The 20,212-nt window shown below is 54.0% G+C and overlaps 1 protein-coding gene across 3 annotated transcripts in view; it reads left to right on the forward strand.

Moving 5' to 3' along the window:
* ARHGEF10 (Rho guanine nucleotide exchange factor 10) overlaps positions 1-20,212 on the forward strand; it is a 73,961-nt gene that overhangs the window by 44,476 nt on the left and 9,273 nt on the right. For all 3 annotated transcript variants that reach the window (XM_060001518.1, XM_069540306.1, XM_069540307.1), the window contains 9 exons: positions 2,863-2,978; positions 3,363-3,490; positions 3,664-3,764; positions 5,124-5,245; positions 5,999-6,085; positions 7,884-8,089; positions 8,689-8,846; positions 10,972-11,114; positions 18,351-18,525. In XM_060001518.1, the coding sequence (XP_059857501.1) occupies positions 2,863-2,978; positions 3,363-3,490; positions 3,664-3,764; positions 5,124-5,245; positions 5,999-6,085; positions 7,884-8,089; positions 8,689-8,846; positions 10,972-11,114; positions 18,351-18,525 (1,236 nt within the window). The remainder of the gene's footprint in view (positions 1-2,862; positions 2,979-3,362; positions 3,491-3,663; positions 3,765-5,123; positions 5,246-5,998; positions 6,086-7,883; positions 8,090-8,688; positions 8,847-10,971; positions 11,115-18,350; positions 18,526-20,212) is intronic.

Raw genomic sequence — 20,212 nt, forward strand, 5'->3', positions numbered from 1 at the left:
TGGCTGTAATCTTGCACGTGAGGCCAGCTCTGAGGCAGACGGAGGGGCCCTGGACCCAGGGTCCAGGGCCGGAGCTGATGCTCGCTCTGCAGGGCGTCAAGCTTTCTTTCGGCTGCAGATGCGACTTTGGGTCGACTCCATTCTGGAAGGAAAAGGAGCCTGTTAGACCCGGGCTCCTTTGTAGGCACCAGCCTCGCCATCAGAGGAAGCAGAGAAGTGTGTTCCCCATGCGGAAGCAGCTGCCCAAGAGGGACAGGGTGTTCGGCGGGGGCTGGCCTGCCGGGCAGAGGCCACCGCGCAGTCCAGGCAGGAGGGTGGGAGAGAGGCTCCCACAGAAGTGTGCGTATCCGGTCGCCAGACTGTGCCCTGAAGATGTGTAATTTTTAACAGTCCGTTCTTCCTCGGTAAAAAAAAAGTCCTTGATTTGTAAGATATCAAACTTTTCTGAATGAAAGGAAAGTTCTGGAAAGGAGAGCTTGTCCCGAGGCCTGCTGACTGCTGGGTGGGGCAGGTCTGCCTCTCTCGTTCAGTGGGGTGTTTACTCAGCCCCCGCCCTGCATCCCTCTCGCCACCCCAGAACCACCCACTGTCTCTGGGTTGGATTCCGTTTGCAGTGTCTCCGTACCCCGTTTACTCCTCCTTGCCGCGCCTCCTGCCTGGAGACCCCCGGGCCCGGACTCTCCCACCACCCCGGTGGCTGGTGTGACGCAGGGGCCTCGGCCTCAGAGCTGCAGCCAGTCCACACCCGCCGGGGCCTGAGTCCGCACCACGGGGAGTCTCTGGGCAGTGTTGCTGTTTCCTTGGCCACATGGACTCCACTTAGCTTTCAAACCCTGAATTTTCAAGCCAAACTGCAGGGGTTTCCATGGAGACGGGCGCAGTGAGAAGCCGTCTGCTCCCAGAAACCCAGGGTGCTGGGCATTGTGACCAGATGGTAGGAAGTCCACCCAACAAAAATCTTGATTTGCAGATCTGTTGTTTATATGAATGTAGCCAGAAAAAGAGATTCTTTCCTAAACTGAAAGTAACGTTTGGGAAAAGAACGACGGCTCTTTGTTCTGTCTTGTGTGACTTGAGTGGATGCTGTGGTGTTTCGTGCGCGTCCTCCGGGTTCATTAGCATCTTACTCGCTGTTTGTGCGTTTGTGTCCCCAGCGTGCCCTTCCATAAAGCATCTCTGACGCTCACCACACGTGTGAACTTTGAGATGTTTTCACGTTGGGTAAAGGCAGAGAAACTCTTTCTGCCCAATAAGGAAGATTCTCTAACCTGCCAGGAAAAGTCCTCTTCTCCCTCTGGGGATGGGGTGACTCAGGCAGCGTTGGTTTTATCCTTGATGAGATAGGATGGGGCTGGTGGGGCCTCGTGAACGCAGCTTTAAGGAGGAACCAGGCCCAGTCCTGTGACCTCCCGTTTCCTGTCCTTCCCCGTCTCCAGAGCCTGTCCCGGGTGCCTGCTGACCTCTCTGCTCCAACACGTGACTCTAGACCACCCTGGACGCTCGGCCTCGTCCTCCCCGGCTCCCACCCCGCCCTCCCTCTGCTTGGACAGGCTGGGCCTGTCGGGTCCCAGCTGCCGGGTGGTGGACGGCATCAGTCCAGTGTGTCGGGTTGGCAGGAGGCTCCTGGTGACCCAGGAGTCCGAGTGCGGCTGCCCTGGGGCTGCCCGAGCCCTTCTTGTTTTCACACCGAGGACCATCCGCCCACCTCCAGGGCGTCCCTGTGTGTTCAGAAGGTGCACAGAGGAATCTGCCCTTTCCTTCCTTCCTTCCTTTTCTTTCTTGTTCTGCCGTCTCTGTCTGAACCTTGCACTTTACCTACTCTCTGATAAAGAGTAAAGAGGCTTTACAGGTACCTATTCATTTATGATGCTCTTGGTTACAGACACAGAAGGCAGAGCTCTAAATCAGCTCCAAATCTCTGCACTGTCCCCCCTGGGATGGCTGCTCACACAGGGCTTCCAGATGACTCCACCGGTCAGGCAAGAGTTACACTGAGGTGCGTAGAAAGTCACCATCCTCACCATCCACCCACTTCACTCCCGAAACCCTCCAGTAGCTTCAGAACTCTTTGTGTGCTAACCGTTTGCTTAATGTCCCCCAGACTTAGATCATTTGCCTAAGCGATCAGCCCGAGTCAGCGGTGGGTGCTGTTCTCGCGGGCGCTGGGAGCCTGTGCACCCACCCAGCTCATTGCAGGCCTCCTCTCCATCCTTTTAGAAAAGCGTTTAGAGAAGACTCACTGGGGCGCTCAGGTTGGCGTTGGGAAGAGCGCGGTTGTTGAAACTTTGGTTGCGATTAAAGGTCATTTCTAGAGACCAGGGATCTTTTACTAATAGTGATTACATCAACGGTGCTTTAAAAATACAAATTGTGATACATCCGATGGACTAATTCACCAGCGTCCTTCAAAAATGTCAAGGTCGTGAGAGAGAGATGGCCTGAGGCACTGACCTAGCAGACTGGAGGAGACTTATGGAGGTGTGACAGCTTCATGCGTCGTGGGACCCGCCTTCGCGTTCCTGGAAAACTGGCCTCCGTGGGGAAGCCAGTGAGGTCTGAGTAGAGCCCGCGCTGGTTGGAGTTGCTGCAGCAATGGGAATTCCTGCTTTGCACGATGCTTCTGTGGTTCTGCAAGGTTAACATCCAAGACCTGGTCCAGGGAACTCTGTGCTGTTGCAGCTTTTCTGTAAAGTCTAAAATTATGTCAAAATGAAAGGTCGGAAAGGGAAAAGCATCTACTTACTTGAAAACGTTCACTTTTAGAAAAATCGGGATGAACAAGACTCCCTTCTTGTGTCTCCTTCCTCAAGCCCCGGCGTGAACACGCCTGAGATTTGTGCTTTTTGTTGTCTTGTTTTGCAGACAGAGTTTACATGGGGCCGGGGCAGCTGTATCAAGATTTACAAAACTTGCTGCATGACTTAAATGTCATCGGTCAAATCACTCAACTGGTTGGAAACCTCAAAGGAAACTATCAGGTGACAGTCGAAGCCACTTGGCTTCAAATTCTCTTTTAATTTCTAAGTCGTTGTCAGCACGTGACCCCACCCTCCTGGTTCTGTCAAAAGCAAGAACTGATGTTACTTTAAGAATCCATCTGATTGTGTATTTTCTCCTATTTCGGAGAAGGTGAAGCGCTTTTGGTGTAACTTTTGTTCATCCGGAGGCTGACTTGAGCGTCAGTTCTCTTAGGAATGTCCCAGCACCACGTGACCCACCTCCCAAAGGTGCTTTCTTCCTGATCCGATGAGTGTTACTGGTCTCCCTGGGTTTTTCATGTCTCGGCATCCCTTTTTTTCTCTCCCTCGGGATGGTCCCGTCTTATTAACACCTTTACGTGTGCTTGTGCATCTCCTTCCTAGAATTTGAACCAGTCGGTAGCCCACGACTGGACCTCGGGTTTACAGAGGCTTATTCTGAAGAAGGAAGAGGAGATCAGAGCGGCCGACTGCTGTCGGATCCAGTTACAGCTCCCGGGGAAACAGGACAAGTCAGTAAACGTCGGAAGGGAGCCTCCGGGCCAGCACCGAAAATGGGGCCCTTTGTCATGACGTGCATGTCTTCGCGGTTTGGGGATTATATCGGAGGGGCAGGCCCCGTGATTGGGTTTCACAGGACAGAGCCCACTGCGTGGAGTGCAGTGTCTTTTCTTCTCCCCGGCAGGTGCGGCCGGCCGACTTTCTTCACTGCCGTGTTCAATACCTTCACCGCCGCCATCAAGGAGTCCTGGATCAACAACCTGCAGATGGCCAAGCTCGCCCTCGGTAAGAGCCGGTTGATCTCAGCTAAATGAGGCATGTTCGAACCAGACACAATGCCCGTTCCTCTTCTGTGATGAAATGCACGCCCGAGAGGATGAGGTCACGGCTGAGAAGTAAACTTTACAACAGGTTCATCCATTCACCTGAAAGAATGTTTCCACGTGGGAAAAATCAACCCTAGTGCAGCGATTTTTAAGACGTTTGTGTTATAAGTTAAGGGCTGTAGGGGAAAAAAACCTCACTTTTATTATAACAAAACATTAATATGAGTTGAGATGGTTCAACACAAGTGAAAGTCCTCTGAGTCTGTGGCCTGTGAGAAAGGACCCAGTCCCGGGTCTGGCCCACAGGATGAGAAGGTGATGTCTCATCTCAGCCTGTTTCCTTACCCCTCACCTGTGAAATAAAACACAGGAGTGGACCGAATTGTCCCTGAAGACCCTCTAAGCATGAAAAATAAGTCCTGTGGTTCTATCAGAGATGGGAGTGGCTCTGATTATTTTCTTGTCCCTACGTCCCTTTAGCCTTGCCTTCTTTTGATCTGTGTAGCAAACATTTAGATAGATGGGTGGGTAGGATAAGATACCTGGATGTTATTTACACACACACAGGTCTGTTACTCAGGACACGGGGATGTCCTGCGTCCATGTGTGTGTAAAACTCTCATTCAGGTGCAGAACAATCCGAAATGTTAACCGAAAATAAAATACGGAAGAGAAATAGGCCTTGTGATCTGAGGCTGGTGGCAGGAAGACCATCCGGGCTGGCCTGTGATCCTCGGAACAGGGCTCCCTCCCTCCCCGAATGACTCAGTGGTTTATCAGGCCAGCTTCGGGGTGACCCCGTGAACAAGGACACGGATAGGCTCTGAGGATAAGCTCCTGTTTATCTTCAGATGCGTCACGTTTTCAAAGCTGAGATGGATGACTTGCTTTGTAGTAAAACATTTCTTGATTTCGTCGTACTTTTTTGTCCCATGGTTTTGTGCCATGTTAGAAAACTTCTCACTCTGTCCCTGGTGTTTGAATCTAAACATCTCAGCTAGTTTGAAAAAGGGACAGAGGAAAACAGACCAGACCCAGGTGGTTTGCGCTTTGATGGTTCGCAGCGCCCCCGCCCCCAGCCGATGGCTGGTCCACAAGGCGGGAACGGGGCGGTGGGCGTCCGTTAGACTCAGGGCAGAGCGCTTACCTCATAAAGCCACAAGTCTGCAGCCTCCCCCGTGAGAAGAGGCTGTGCTGTTTTCCAGAAGGAAAACCCTCAGTTCTCCAGTCTTACCCAAAGTAGGGGCCAGACTCTCCCCCAGCCCCCAGGGCTGTGCTCGTTGCCCACCTCTGTTCCCTTCCCCCGGCGCGGGCACAGAGGAAGAGAACCACCTGGGCTGGTTCTACGTGGAGGACGACGGGAATCAGATCAAGAAGGAGAGGCACCCCCTCCTCGTGGGACACATGCCCGTGACGGTGGCCAAGCAGCAGGAGTTCAAGGTGATGGGCGGCGGGCGGTTACCAGGAAGGGGCGCCGGGGCAGCCTTGGGCGTGGCCCCTCCGGGGCCCGTTTGTGTAGAAGTCATTTAGGAGGGTGGTGGTCTGAAGCCAGAGGCTGCTTACCCGGAGCCGGAGCCGGTGCTGGGCCTTCCTCCGAGGCCCCGCGCTCAGGCCCCGCGGCTCAGGTCCGGCAGCTCCGTGCCCGTCGCTGGGCGGCTCGGCTTCCACGTGGTCATAATTGGAGACCTTCCGGTGGCCCGAGGCATGGTGCCCGCTCTTGGCTGAAGCAGACCCCGTCTGCGGGTGGCGTTTTGTCGGTGTCCCTGTGCAGTGGACCCAAGCACTGCGGCCGGTGTCCACACAGACTGCAGAGATGCGTGGGTGTGTCTTTCTTTAAGAAACGCATTATCCTTTCTCACTTTGGTCTCTGGCCGACACTCAGTCCTGGAACCCGGGCTTCCCTGGAGCTCCCTCAGCTGATGGGGACCATTCCCGCTGGCAGAACCTGCTCCCCGGGAGAGGCAAGGGCCCCGTCGGTGTGGCCTCAACCCAGAGCTGCAGCTGCCCGGGGCACACTTAGGTGTTGCTTCTAAAAAGCAAATTTCTGAGACTCGTACATCGATCTTTCCCTCTCTTAGCCTTTGGAGTTGCCGTGGTTTATGTCAGAACGCTGTCATCCCTGTGAGACGTGCCCTCTGGCCTCCTCTGAGTCCCATTTGAAATTCGGGCCTTTGATTTTTTTCTCCCCTTTAGATCGAATGTGCCGTTTATAATCCTGAGCCTTACCTAAATAATGAGAATCAGCCAGACTCGTTTTCCACGGCTCATGGTTTCCTATGGGTAAGATGCTTTTGTTTGTTTTTTGTTTGTTTGTTTTTGCGGTACGCGGGCCTCTCACTGCTGTGGCCTCTCCCGTTGCGGAGCACAGGCTCCGGACGCGCAGGCTCAGCGGCCATGGCTCACGGGCGCAGCCGCTCCGTGGCATGTGGGATCCTCCCGGACCGGGGCACGAACCCGTGTCCCCTGCATCGGCAGGCGGACTCTCAACCACTGCGCCACCAGGGAAGCCCCTTTTTGTTTGTTTTTAATGCAAGTTCATGAAGAATCCATGTCCACAGCTAATGAGATGAGAAATGGCAGAGTTGAGTGGTCCGATAGCTCGTTGTGGCTGGTGTGTCCCAAATTGTGTCTATAAACATGGGGGACACAAACAGGAAAGGGGGCTGATCACTTTTGGAAAAGGTGTCGAGTTCTAAGGCATTAAAACATTTCTCTCTTTTCTTTTTCCTGTAAAACTTAACCAGATTAAATTCAGTCCAAAGTCCATGAACTAATAGAAGCATTGGAATATTTTTTCAGTTTGGGCGGTTAAATGGCATGGAGTTTTTTCTCTTCCAAGACCATGCTGGCTGTTCACGCTGGGGACTTAGCAGTTAAAATTAGTTTCTTCCAAATGAAGCGCTGCCTTTGAACGGTCCTGCGTTTGCAGTAGACGTTGCTGGCTCGTGCAAACCAGAGGAATTGCTCTGTGGTGCGTTTTCAGGTCTCCTGGTGCCCCCCTTGTGGGGAGCCGCCAGACCTCCTCCACGATGGGCCCTCTGTCCTTTTGCAGCCCTACCTGGCTCTCTCCCGGGTGTCCTGACCCCGCGTAACTCCCCACACACCCCACCCCGTCTCACAGCCAGAGCGCTGGCCTGCTTGGAGTCCCTGGTTGAGTTTTGGAAAGAAAACAGCCTGATGAGCTGATAGGTCTCTGCACTCAGCCCAGAACGAAGGGATGGGCTAAATTCCCTCAGGGCTTTTGAATTTTAGAGGAGGTTTTTTCCATTTCAGGACCTGCACCTGGTCAGACCCCCGCTTCCTGTAGGCCCGAGTGGGCCTGGCAGTTCGCCATTGTCCCGGGAAAGGCAGCATGCTTATTGATCAGAAGGGGAAAATCCGTTAGAATGAGGAGAGGGTCACGACATCCTCAATGTTGATGGAAAAGAAGAGGCATTTGTGAAGAACGCACACTGCCCAGAACCAGGCGAGCGTTGTCGTGTAGAGCCAGGCATGCTCTTCCCTGGTGACAGGATCCGGCTCCTTCCCACTGAAAAGACAATCCAATTTAGGTTTAAGTTGGGAAACAAACCTTGCTGAGCAAACAGGGGGCTCATAAATATCATGGCAGCAGTAGTACAAGTTCTAGAAAAACAACAACACTCCCTGATGTGTTAAATGCCGGGGACCCACTTTGAGATCCAGTCTCACCCCTTTTTGTCTCTTTTTAAGCCCTTGTTTCTTCAGGCAAGGCCTGGTTTAAAATTGACATGAGCCTGCTTTTCAGACTTTGAACTGTGCACGGATAGGCCTTTACCATCCTGTGGTGCTAGGTGTGTGGTTTTTAAAGGATGTAAATGTGACTTTTACAAAAACAAAGCTGTGTTCTTGTTATTAAAATTAAAAGAAAAAGATGACCTAATTAAACATGTTGCAGGGGGGGCGGGGCTCTGTGAGCAGACTGTGTAAAGGTTATTTGGTCCTCATCGGCCAGCTGGTTCCCACGTGGGAGCCGGGTCTTGCCGTGGCTGTGGGGTGTCAGCCGTGCACGTGCTGTGGAGCCCCTTGCAGCCCACTTCTTCCCTCCCGAACCCCCCAGATCGGAAGCTGCACCAGTCAGATGGGTCAGATAGCCATCGTCTCCTTTCAAAACTCCAGCCCCAAGGTCATCGAGTGCTTCAACGTGGAGTCCCGCGTCCTGTGCATGGTGTATGTGCCCGCAGAGGACAGGCCCCGGGAGCCCGAGAGCACGGGGGGCCGAGTGCTGGGCATCCCCACCGTCTGCCTGGGGACGGAGGAGGGGAGGTGAGCGTCGCACACGGGCCCCTCGGCTTTGCCAGCCGCGAGGCGGCGGAGTCCGCCGGCCCCTCCCTGACCCCCCTCTGTTGGGACGCGGGTGGAGACTGTTGGGTCCAGGACTTTGAAGGAGCCAGTGACTGAGGAAGTCACCCTAGGAAACGCAGGGGGGCAGCAGCTCCTTGCGGGGAAAGTTCTAGTTCTTCCTGCCCTTCGCCGTGGACACGCTTCATCCTTGTTCATGCTTTAAAGTGCACGTCACTCTTACACTCTGCAACGAGACAGAGCCTTGTTCTGTGTTATTCTCACACGGAACATGGTCAGAGTATAAAGGAGAGTTACGATGATTTTCCTGATGTGAAGTTCCTAGATCTACAGGAAGAACTAAGGTGTTTGTTTGTTTGTTTAATAATGCAGAACTTCTCTTTTAAAAGAAAAAAGAGGGAGATCAAAGTGGTAGCAGTCTTTACAACACGGCCAAGTGGGACGTTTCTGGAAGGAGTGGCAGGATGCGGGGGATGGACAGGAAGGTCGAACGTGGTTCTGCTCGGCGGGCTTGCACTTCCCGTGAGCAAACGTACCCACGAGCTGCCCTTTCTCTTTTCCAGCATTTCCATTTATAAAAGCAGCCAAGGCTCCAAGAAGGTGCGGCTCCAGCACTTCTTCACCCCCGAGAAATCCACGGTCATGAGCTTGGCCTGCACGCCCCAGAGCCTGTACGCCGGCCTGGTCAACGGGGCCGTGGCCATCTACGCCAGGGCGGACGGTGAGCGGGATACAGGCGCGTCTGCAGGGCGGCAGGGGCCACGGCCGCGCCTGGGGTGGGCCGAGGGAGTGTCACTCTGCACCGGGCCTCGCAGAATGCGAGGCTCATCGGCGTTTTTCACCCCTCGTCCTGAGGCACCTGTGACTCGCTCGGTCCTTAAAGGAGTGTGTGAGATAGACAGCCACCCGCCATCGTTGCACAGTCAGTCCTCCTGCTGGCTTCTCCGTGTTCCTCAAAGGGATGCGTTCAGTGCAGGCCTTTATCCTGCCCTTGCTCAAGGCCCTCGGGGCTTCTCTTTGGGGTGGAGTGAGGTTCATGCCCCTTCGGTGTGGTGTGGCTGTCACCAGGCTGGGGGCCCGGTGTCACCGTCACCACAGGGAGAATCCGATTGTCAGCCTGGTTCGGGAGACCCTGGGCTGATCCCCTGTGGCCACAGGTTCGAGCAGTCCTACTTCTCACACCCTGAGGGGTTGGACCATAAACAGACCATAAAACTAGGGCTTAGGCCAGCTTGCGGGGGAGACTGAGGGGCTCAGGAGCCCTGGGAGGAGCGCCTGCAGGCATTGGGGTCCAGGCTCTTTGGAGGACGGCAGTCAGGCGAGCCCTGGAGGATGAGCGTCCATCCCAGGAGTCCTGAGGCTGGAGCCACTGCAGGTCCCTGGGACGCGAGGGGCTGGAAGGGCAGGAGCCGTTCCTTCTGAAGGCGGATTCCGGGGGTGGGGGTGGGTGTCAGGATCAGGGGCACCTCGGGGGGCATGATTACTCTGCGAGGACGCGTTGTTTCTCTCCTGCTGGATGGGATTTGTGTTTAAATACACGTCTATTTAGAGCCATGTGAGTGTTTATCGTGGGCTTCTCTGTTTCTCTTCTCTGCGACCTTTATCTGGCTTTGGTGGCACGGCTTTGCTCATTCAAGTTGTTTTTTCCACTGATCCGGTAGAGGTTAAATTTCATGGGAATTATTCACAAGTTGAAATTTTGAAATTACTATAATATGTCTGGTCTAGCAGGCCTCCCAACTTGATTTGGAGTGTCTGTGTCCATTTCTTCCAGTGTTATGAATTTATTTAGGCTTTATTTTGATTTATTTAATTGGGGAGGGGGGTATTTGAACCTTTTTTCCCAGCTTTATTGAGCTGTAACTGACATATAACATTGTGTAGGTTTAAGGCATACAGTGTCTTGATTTGGTGCATATCGCAAAATGATCACCGCCGTCTGCCAGCTCACACCTCCATCACATCACATACTTACCGTTGCTTTTCTGTGGTGAGAACATTTAAGATCTAGTCTCTTAACAACTTTTAAGTGTACCATACAGTGTTGTTAACTGTAATCGTAATGCTGTGCACTAGATCCTCAGAGCTTATTCATCTTATGACTGAAGTTTGAACCCTTTGCCAACATCTCCCATTTTCCCACCCACAGCCCCTGTCAACCACCCTTCTACTCTCTGTTTCTATGAGTTTGGCTTTCTTAGATCCCACATAAAAGTGAGATCATACGGTATTTGTCTTTCTCTGTCTGACTCATTTCAGTTAGCATAATGCCCTCGAGTTCCATCGTGTTGTCACGAATGGCAAGATTTCATTCTTTTTTATGGCTGAGTAATATTCCATCGTATGTAGGTACCACATCTTCTTTATCCGTTCATCTGTTAATAGACACTTAGGTTGCTTCCAGGTCTTGGCTGCTGTAAATAGTACTGCATTGAACATTGGGGTGCAAGTGTCATTTCAAATTAGTGTTTTCGTTTTGTTCGGTTATATACCAAGGACTAGAATTGCTGGATCGTACGGCAGTTCTATTTTTAGTTTTTTGAGGACCCTCTATACTGTTTTCCACAGTGGCTACACCAATTTATTACATTCCCACCGAGAGTGCACAAGGGTTGTCACTTCTTCACATCCTCACCAATACTTGTATTTTCTTGTATTTTTGATGATGGCTGTTCTGACAGGTGCGAGGTGACATCTCATGGTGGTTTTGATTTGCATTTCCCTGATGATGAGTGATGTTGAGCACCTTTTCATGTACCTGTTGCCCATCTGTATTTCTTCTTTGGAGAAATGTCTGTTTGAGAAACTGAATTTGAATGAAATTGAAAGAAATATCTTCTTTTAAGATGGATCCTGGAATTCCGAACCTCAAACAGTGATAAAATTAGGCGTCCTCCCAGTTCGAAGTCTGCTAATGATGGAAGACACACTGTGGGCGGCGTCTGGAGGTCAAGTGTCTGTAATCAGCGTGGAGACTCACGCCGTGGAGGTAAGTCATTTTAAGTGGCTACACAGTGCGGGAAGACGCACTTCAGAACCAGTGCGACTAACTTCCCAGGCTGATGTCGAGGATCGCCCCTCGCGGGTAGAAAGGTCAGGCAGTGTCCTGCCTGCGGCTCTGTGCAGAAAGAAAATCCCTCCTAGTGTGGCTTAGAAGGAAGGATTAACTCGAAAGTCCCATAGCCCTTGTCTAGCCACATCCGTGGACTGATTGTCTGTTATTTACCTTTAATACAGACGTTACTTTAAAAGGTGTATTCGGTATGAACATACTAGTAAGTGTTCAAGGACATGTGGAAAATTAGTGTTTGATTGAAGAGGCGTTTCAAGTCAGTGTGATAAATGGATTATTCAGTAGAGATCATAGTCATTGGGAGAAACCAGACTGCGTCTCAGGCCCCAGCTGTTCACCATTGGCGGCATTCTGGAGCGAGGGATGTTAGAATTACAAACAAAGCCACAGACTGACAAGGTACAAACAGTAGGATGGTTCCGTGACTTTGCAGTGGGGGGATCTTTCCAGATACGTCGTATACCTAGAAGTTGCCACGGTAAAGAATATGATAAATTTGGTGAAGTTTTAGAACTTTTTTTTTTTTAACATCTACTGTGTGTTGTTTGTATCAAAACTCTTGTAAATGAAAACTGATAAAATATTTGCTGCACCTGCCGCCAAGTGTTAGTGTTCTTATAGAAAGAGGATTCTTGCTAAGTTAAAGAGAAGAAACCAAGCTAATAGAAAACGTTCAAAGGACATGAACAGGCAGCTCACAGAAGAAATACAAGTAGGCGACGTACTCACAATACACACACACAGATAGTGTACTCACACGTGGGTGTACGTAAACATGTGGCCATACACGTGTATGTGTGTATGTACATATATACACATGGAGATGAATTTCACTTCTCATTGGACCTCTTGAATGTTTTAACCACGTTACTAAAACATGCGATACACGTGTAATGTGTTTAGCCATGTTACTCCTTTTATTGTTAAAGATGAGACAGACCTACTTATTTCCTCCCTGTTCATCACCGTCTGTCTGTTCGCTCCGCTCTGCCCTAAGGAAACTCCTTTAACACGGGTGCTTTTGCAGCCAGTGAACTACCTCACAAGTGAAAATCTCACAACCCTCACAAGGAAGGTAGTGGGAAGGGAAGTGTGTTCAGGTGAGGGTTGGGGGGGGTGGGCCCATCTCTCTGTGGATCCGGGGCCTCTTCAGATGCTGCCCCAAATCCCTGTGGGCGGCTTGGGGAGCAGGTCCACGCCCAGGAGCCGAGGTGCTGCGGCCAGGAGCTCGGTCCTGCATGGACTCTAGGCTGGCACTCTTGCTGTTAGACCGCAAACCGTTCTTCCACCTGTGTTGTTTCCGATGTGAGCTCCCCAGGGGCCCGCAGGACGGAGCCTCCTCAAGTGACGGGGTCAGCCGGTCAGCCGGCCGGCCATAGAGGAGATGGGGCTGATGTCCAGAATAGGAGGCAGGAGACAAACCTGTGAAATTGCTTTTGCTCGTTTTTTTGTTTTTTTTTTTCCCCCACCGCACTGCGTGGCTTCTGGGATCTTAGTTCCCTGACCAGGGATTGAACCCAGGGCCTTGGCAGTGAGAGTGCAGTCCTAACCACTGGACCGCCAGGGAAGTCTCTGCCCAGTATTTTTATGGTAACTTCTTGTTTCTACTTCTCTCCACCTGCTCCTTTTTACTTCACATGCCTCAGAGTAATAAGAAGCCCTCAGTGGGGTGTGGAGAGGTCATTAACCACGGCCCCTGTGCAGGGCACTTTATAGACGCTGTAACCACTGCTGGGCTGTATTCCACTGCCTTGTACACCATCAGTGTCGCACCTTATCGGTGACGTAGTGAGGGTCAGAGTCCAGATCCTAACTCAACCGTGCACTGCACGGTGGTCGCAGGTGAGCCGCTTACCTGGGCCTCAGGCTCTGATCCACAAGCTGGCGATCAACCAACTTCCTCATCAAAATGAGAGGTAATATTGCCAGCAAAGAGCACCCCAGTAGTGGTTGCTGTTTATTACTAGAATAAATTATTATTAGAGTAAATATACAAGAGCCAGAAATAGCATTCTGTTAGCTGTATTTCAGTTTCTTTTCACAGAGAAGGAATAATAACGTAACAATCTTTCTTTAGAACATCTCTCCAAAACCAATACGTTAATTTTGCCATAAATTCGTACCGAAAGCCAGAATGATGGTTTCTATAGCTGCCGCCAAGGCGATTCCAGACTAACATAAGGTTATGACCTTATTATCATTAAAGGGTTATTTCCACATGCTCCAAAGGATGTGTATGCTGTAAATCTTGAAGGCTCAGAAGTAACATATTTGGATTTAAATAAAAGCCTCCTTTCTGTGCATTTTTAGTACCAAAATGAGTAAATGTGTTTATAGAGAGAGAAGCAAAATCTACTCTGTTATTAAAAAGACGTAATTTATCCAGTAGTTCCGCCGGGCAGGGAAACCACAGTTGGGGTACCGGTGCAGCTCTGCAGGCTTGAAACCGCAATGCGTCTGCAGCCTCTTTGGTTGGGGTGAGGGCAGCTGCTACAGGGAAACTCCCTGAATGTGCCCTGTCTGTAGGGCCAGCGACATGGGACCACGAGGCTGCACTCGCTCTGCGGTGGGCTGAGCAGGATGTGAGTTCTGATGTCCAGGGGCATGAACGTTCTCGCGGTGGCCTCTGCACGGCAGTGGTTGGCACAGTTGCAGCGGGGACAGCGGGGCTGCAGTGCCAGCTCGGCGTTCTGATGGGGCAGCGCCGAGCACCTCACCCAGAGGTGCCGAGCCAGGCGGGCTGTGCGCGCCCAGCGCGGCAGCAATAAAACTCCCTGCCTTCCCGCCAGGTCAGGGGAAGCAGACGGGGAAGCATAAGCGTTAAATGCACGTAATGAAGCTGCAGTCATTGCACCTGGATCTGGGGGGGGGGGGGGGCGCCTTCTTCCTTCCTTCCCAGCTACGTAGGGCCTTCTTCACGGGGTTTACTTCATGCCCTTTAAGAAAACGTTGAGCTTTAGGAACATGGACGCAGCCCTGAAAGCAACCTGACGTTGAAGAGCGGGAGGTTTGTTGAGGATACGGCGGGTGCTGACCTCACAGCTTTGTTTCTCGGAGCCCCGATTTCACAGGTAGTTTCGGTTTAATTACTGGAGCTGTTTAAAGTAAGACCTGTCCTTCCTTACTCTCGATTTTCTGCAATGTGCAGTGTTCCTGACTCAGGACAGACAGACAGAAGGACAGGAGAAGAAGAAAAAGCTTTCCTTCCAACCCTACCCCCAACGTTGAAGACAAAAATAGAATGAAAGAATGAAATGGATACGATACTAAAGGTGACCTAGTAGCAGAGCGTTTTCTGAGTTGATGCGTGTTTTTCCTGATGAGATAAATTCCCGTCATCGTATAGAAAGACACAAATGCAGGGCACAGAGGCGACAGACCCAAGCTGGTAGGCAGACCGGTTCTTGAACACCTACTGCCGGTCCCGGCCCTGCTACCCTACCCTGCAGAGACCTTCAGATCCGCATGATTTCAAGGTGGCAGGAGACTCCGACACCCTGTTGCCCAAAGTTCCTGTTTTCACACAGAAGACCAAGCCTCTGAGAAGGTGGGAGACAATGGCCAGCATCCCAGAGATAAATTATTGTTCACATCACCCATCATCCAGCACAAATGTGTCATGCATTTAAGAAGTACAGTGCTGTACCAAAGCCCAGGAAGAACTCACAGGCCAGGTGCCGTGCCAGAACAGGTGAGGGCAACACCAGCTACCTGGCCCCTGGGGGCAGGTCTGGGGTCAGGACTGGCTACGGCACCTGCAGGGCCCCACGTCCAACGTCAGTTAGCCCGGCCTCCGAGATGCCAGCAGCCCGAGCATCACGCCAGGTGCAGAGCCCTCTGAGCCTGAGACCCCGCGAGGGTCACAGGCCCGTAAAGCCGCCCTGTCCAGGGAGAGGAGGACTTCAGCGGGCGGCAAAAACGCGCGACATGTCAGAGGAGGAGTGCTGTGTGTCAGGACACGAGAAGGCAGTTCCTGGAGGACCTTTGCCCAGAAACAGGGTGAGTCCGAGCGTGGGGACGTGGGGTTGGCGCAGGTGTGGTCAGAGGGCACCTGGTCCCTCGCACGCAGGAGCGTGCGGTCCCCGCCTCGGTTCCCGGGGTTTCAGCCTCTGTTGCCGTGAGCGCCCACGGGGCCTGTCTGGGCAGCTCTGGTGAGGCCGAGGCCGTGACCGTGAGGGCAGCCGCGCTTGGCTTGGTTCCCGGGGCAGATCGACGCGTGACGTCCTGAGCCCCGCCACGCTGTGCGCGACGGGGGCCGTGTGGGGATTTAACCAAGGGACAGACGCCAGGAAATCTGTCTTCTCCGAGGACTTTTTTTTGCAAGGAGTTGAAAGGGGGGTGAGATTGGGGACTGAAGACTCACTGAGAAGGTTGTTCCAAAGCTCTGTCGGGAGAATTCCACTCCCCGTGGGTGGAGGACAGAGAGGGAGAATCTGAGGTAGACTTTGCAGAACGAGGCACTTCTGTAAAGAAAAACAGCAAGTTGTGAGACGCCGAAGACCCGTGAGCAGACAGCGGTGGACCCGGGCAGCCGCTGCAGCGGTGGAGGTGGCCACAGGGCGGCCGGGAAGCAGCGTGCAGGACGCGTGGGACAAGATGGCCCGCAAGACAGAGGATGGGAGTCGGGCGGCCAAGGCAGTAACCGAACGGAGCCGCCGGACGGCAGGGACGGGGTGGGCCCCGACCAGCAGCGGCTCTGGGCTGCCTCCTCCCCGGGCTTGCTGAGTTCTTAGAAAGAAACGGGGGTTGAGGACCAGCAGACCGCGACTTTCTCTCTTCTTCCACAAGAAGTTTCAACAGTAACTGTGAAAGAGCCAGCAGCCAGGAGTGCGAGTACCTGTGCTCCTTTATGCTCAGGTAGCACAAGGACTTCTCAGCATCATGTGACGTTTTTCTTCCCTTTTTAACCTCTCTTTGGAAGCCGCCTTGCTCTGCCAGAGATGGCCTTCCGGGAGCAGGGAGCGCTTTGTCCTGAGCTGACCCGAAGGACCAGCTGGGCTTCTCCTCTTCAGAGACGCAGAGCTGTGAGGCTGAGACTCAGCGCATGTGGGAGGGGTGGGCCGCTTGCCCCGTTCCTCCCCGTCAGCCCCGCTCTGCTGCTGAAACCTTACTGCGCGGTGATACACACACAGGGCAGTGGGACGTGAAATAGTGCCACCGCTTCCTGCAGCCCTGGTCTCGGCAGTGGGCTTCCTCCGAGGGCATCTGTGCCGGTTCACAAAACAGCATGGAAGCTATCCCCTTGAAGCCTGCCGGAGAGGAAAGCCATGTCTGTTTCTGTGGTACAGGGCAGCCCAAGCCACCTCCACGGGCTGTCCGCAAAGTGAAAAGACGCCCCACGGAATGGCAGAAAATACTTAAGAATCGTGTATCTGCCGAGAGTGCGTAACAAACAGCTTATATAACTTACAGCTCAACGATCAAAAGAAAAGTAGTCCAGTTCAGACACGGACCAAGGATCCGAACGGACATTTCTACAAAGAAGATACACAGTCGGCCACACAGGGAAGGGTGTGCACCATCCTTAGTCCTCAGGGAAATGCAAACCAAAGCAACCATGAGACATCACGTCACGCCCACGAGGATGACAGCAATAGAAAAGGGACGTTAACAAGTGCCGAGAGGACGCGGAGAAGCCGAGAGCTGCACGCATCGCTGGTGGGGACGTGACATGGGGCAGCTGTCGGAAAACAGTCTGTCCTTCCTCAAAAAGTGAAACGTGGAGTTGTCGTGTGGCCCAGCGTTTCCAGTCATACGTGTTTACTCAGGAGGACTCACTCTGTAAGAACTCGGGGGTCCTTCCTAACCGCCGGCACCGGCTCGTCCCCACTGACGCGTGTTTAAATTAGACCTGTGATGATCGGGGTCGCTTTGTGGGAGGGTGCACACATGCGCGGAGGGAGGCATCTGTGGAGGTGAGCATAGCACGAGCGTCTCGGAGGAAACGGCGGCCCCCCGGCTTTGGCTGCAGGAGGGCCCGAGCCAGTTGTCTGTCCTGAGAGCAGGGTCCTCGTCTTCCCTCCCGGGAGGTGCGCGGGTACTCCGGAGGGAACGCGCGGCCCCGGGCAGGTGGTGATGGCAGGACTGGGCGCTCAGGCCGTCGGGGGCGTCTGCGAACTCCAGAATCACTGTTACGCCTGAGTCCCGGCTTCAGGACGACCCCCAGGCCGTTCTTCAGCCCTGCCTGTCCAGCTGCAGTCTTCACTTAAAACAAGGTGTGGTGCCCTTGGACGGGCAGCCTCCCTTCCGACAAAATCAGAGACTCACGTGTCCCCCTCGGTCCAGCTCGGGAGTGCCGCGCGGCGTGGGTGCAGCGTGAGGGGCTCACCGGCGAGCCCTTTCCACGCGGGTAGGCGTGCGAGGATGGCGCCTTTGGCCCCCTCGGCCGCATAGTGGGTTGTAAAGAGCGTCCCGCACTGTTCTCAGTCCTTGAGGAAGGGGACAGAGGCGTAAGCCTGTTTTTTTCCTAGGGGGGTTTAAGTTACCTCTTTTCAGGCTAGAGAGCTGTGCAGGATTGTGACCTGCTGTGGGCTAAGAGGACTTCTTTGAGGGTAGTGTTTCTTCTCACTGTGTCTCCAAGCTTCACCCCACCTGCCCCCCGCCAATCCCTGGTAGGCAGTGACCACAGCTGCCCAGCACCAGCCCGTCCACCATGGGGACAAGTTCCAAAAGTTCCCTCTCGGGGGCCCTGTGGGCAGGGTTGTCGGGATGGAGACCTGGGGCAGAGCACAGCCCGGAGGCTTGGGAAGGGCCTGGTCAAACGGAGAAGCAGCAGGTGGCCACCCGGGGACCGGACGGGGCTGGACACCGAGGGGACGCTGTGAGCTCGGCAGGGGCTTAGCCGCCCGTACAGGCCTCCTCGCAGGCAGACGTGGCCCTCGTTCCCGCTCAGGTTTGGGGGTGCTGATGGTCCACAGGCGTCCAGGGCGCTGCTCAGCACCTGCGGATCTGGGGTGACGGTGCCCTTGCTGTAGGTGGTTGAGGGCAGGTGAGATCCGGGGCGCCAGCTGGACACGCTGGCATGGTGGGGACGACAGCACCACCCGAGGCTTCACGCGCAGCCCAGAGGGTGGGTCCGTGACGGCAACGTGGGGTGCAGCTCCGTGCTGTACCCCCGACACCCCGCCGTCGCCTTCTCCTTGGTCTCCGCAGAGCCAGCTGGAGGCCCACCAGGAGGAGGGCATGGTGGTCTCACACATGGCCATTGCCGGCGTGGGCATCTGGCTCGCCTTCACCTCGGGGTCCACGCTCCGCCTCTTCCACACAGAGACGCTCAAACATCTCCAGGACGTCAACGTCGCCACCCCGGTCCACCACATGCTGCCAGGTGGGCCCTGGGGCGCTGGTGGGCGGTGCCACATCCCCCGGGGCCGGGGCTCGGGGCTGTCGGGTGACCCGAACTAAAGCGCCCTTCTTAGAGGTCAGAGCCGCCCATCGCAGACGGTTTAGTGCTGTTAGTAAAGCACTGGGGCGGGGGGCGGGGGCAAGGATCTGAGGTTGAAGGGCAGAGAAAAGGAGACTCTCTGGTGGGGGGGCTCCACGGGGCTCCGCCAGCCCCACGCGGGCAGGGTGTTCCTGGCAGTGGGAGTCAAACCAGCCAAGGTGCAGGAGTGGGGTGTGGGGGCTGCATGTGGCTGGTGTGTGGCTAGTATGCACACGCGTGAGCTTGTTATGTACGGGCGTGTGGCTAGTATGTACACGGCTTGCTATGTACTGGCGTGTGGCTAGTGTGTACACCTGGGCCTGTTATGTACGGGTGTGTGGCTAGTATGTACACACGTGAGCTTGTTAGGTACGGGCGTGTGGCTAGTATGTACACGTGTGGGCTTGTTATGCAGGGCATGTTGCAAATGTGTGTATGTATGTATATAACTCGTGTGTATATGCGTTGCTTGCTGTGTACAGGTGTGTGTGCCTGGTGTGTATTGGCCCACGTCTCCACGGGGCTTTTAAGGACCAGGCTCACGCCGCACGGCATTCCCCTCCTTTCCCACGTTGGCTGCGTCTCCTGGCTCCCGGTTGGAGAAGAGAAAGATCTCGTGATCTTTCTCCGCGTGAACAGACCTGTGCAGGAAGCCCTCCCAGGGTGCTCGAATCCCCTGTTGTACCAAAGCCCAGCGGTCACTTACCCGTGGCCACATAACCTGTTTGCACCAGGGCCACCGGCTGTACTTCATCTTGTTTTCTTTCCTTCTTTCCATCCCCCAGTTAACGACTCCCTTGTTTCTTATCCACCTGCATGGCTTTCACTGTTCAGGTCAGGATCCGCCTGGGTTCCTGTGGAGCCAGGAGACTGTGTGGTCAGGTGGGGACACCTGGCAGCCCCACGTCCCCGGGCCCCTTGGCAGGTGTGCCCCCGCCTGCTGTCACCATCACCACACACAGTCCCTGCCCCCCCCCTCGGGGCCCCCGCCGCCCTGGGCCTCCTATCCCTGTGCCAGGACTTAGGGCTGTTTCTCCCGAGCCCGAGCCCCATGCAGAAGGAGCCTTTGGGTGGCGTGTTCTCCCACATCTGCCTGCTGTGCGCGAAATACCTCCAGGGTCACCAGTATCCGGGGATTCTGTGCTTTCTCTGCATCTCATGTTTTACTCCCAGGTTTGTAGCTGCTAGACCTGGCGGACGTGAGGAAGGTGGACAGTTAGAGCAGAAATCAGGGGGACTTAGAATGAGAGTCCTCTTGCTACGCCTGGGCAGTGGTTCTTGAATGTGGTCCTCAGAAAGGCGTCTGACGTTGGTCTGATTTTCTTGCATTTTTGGGAACAGGGAGGCCAGACACCCATGTCTTGTCTGTCCTTCTTTGAATCGCCTTACCCTTGGGCCAGTGTTTCACGGTGAGAAGTGTTTCATTGTGTCCTCTCTGACACTTGTCACCTTGTGTCAGTGCGTGTCTGCACCCTATGTGAGCCTGTGGAACGGCAGGTCCTTGGACCACCGTCATCCTGGACACGTGTGTAAACCTCATTCTAGAGTTGTGTTCGTGATGTTGCCCAAATGGGTTTTTTATGTATATATG

The sequence above is a fragment of the Delphinus delphis genome, chromosome 21 (assembly GCF_949987515.2).
Source record: "Delphinus delphis chromosome 21, mDelDel1.2, whole genome shotgun sequence".
Lineage (NCBI taxonomy): Eukaryota > Metazoa > Chordata > Mammalia > Artiodactyla > Delphinidae > Delphinus > Delphinus delphis.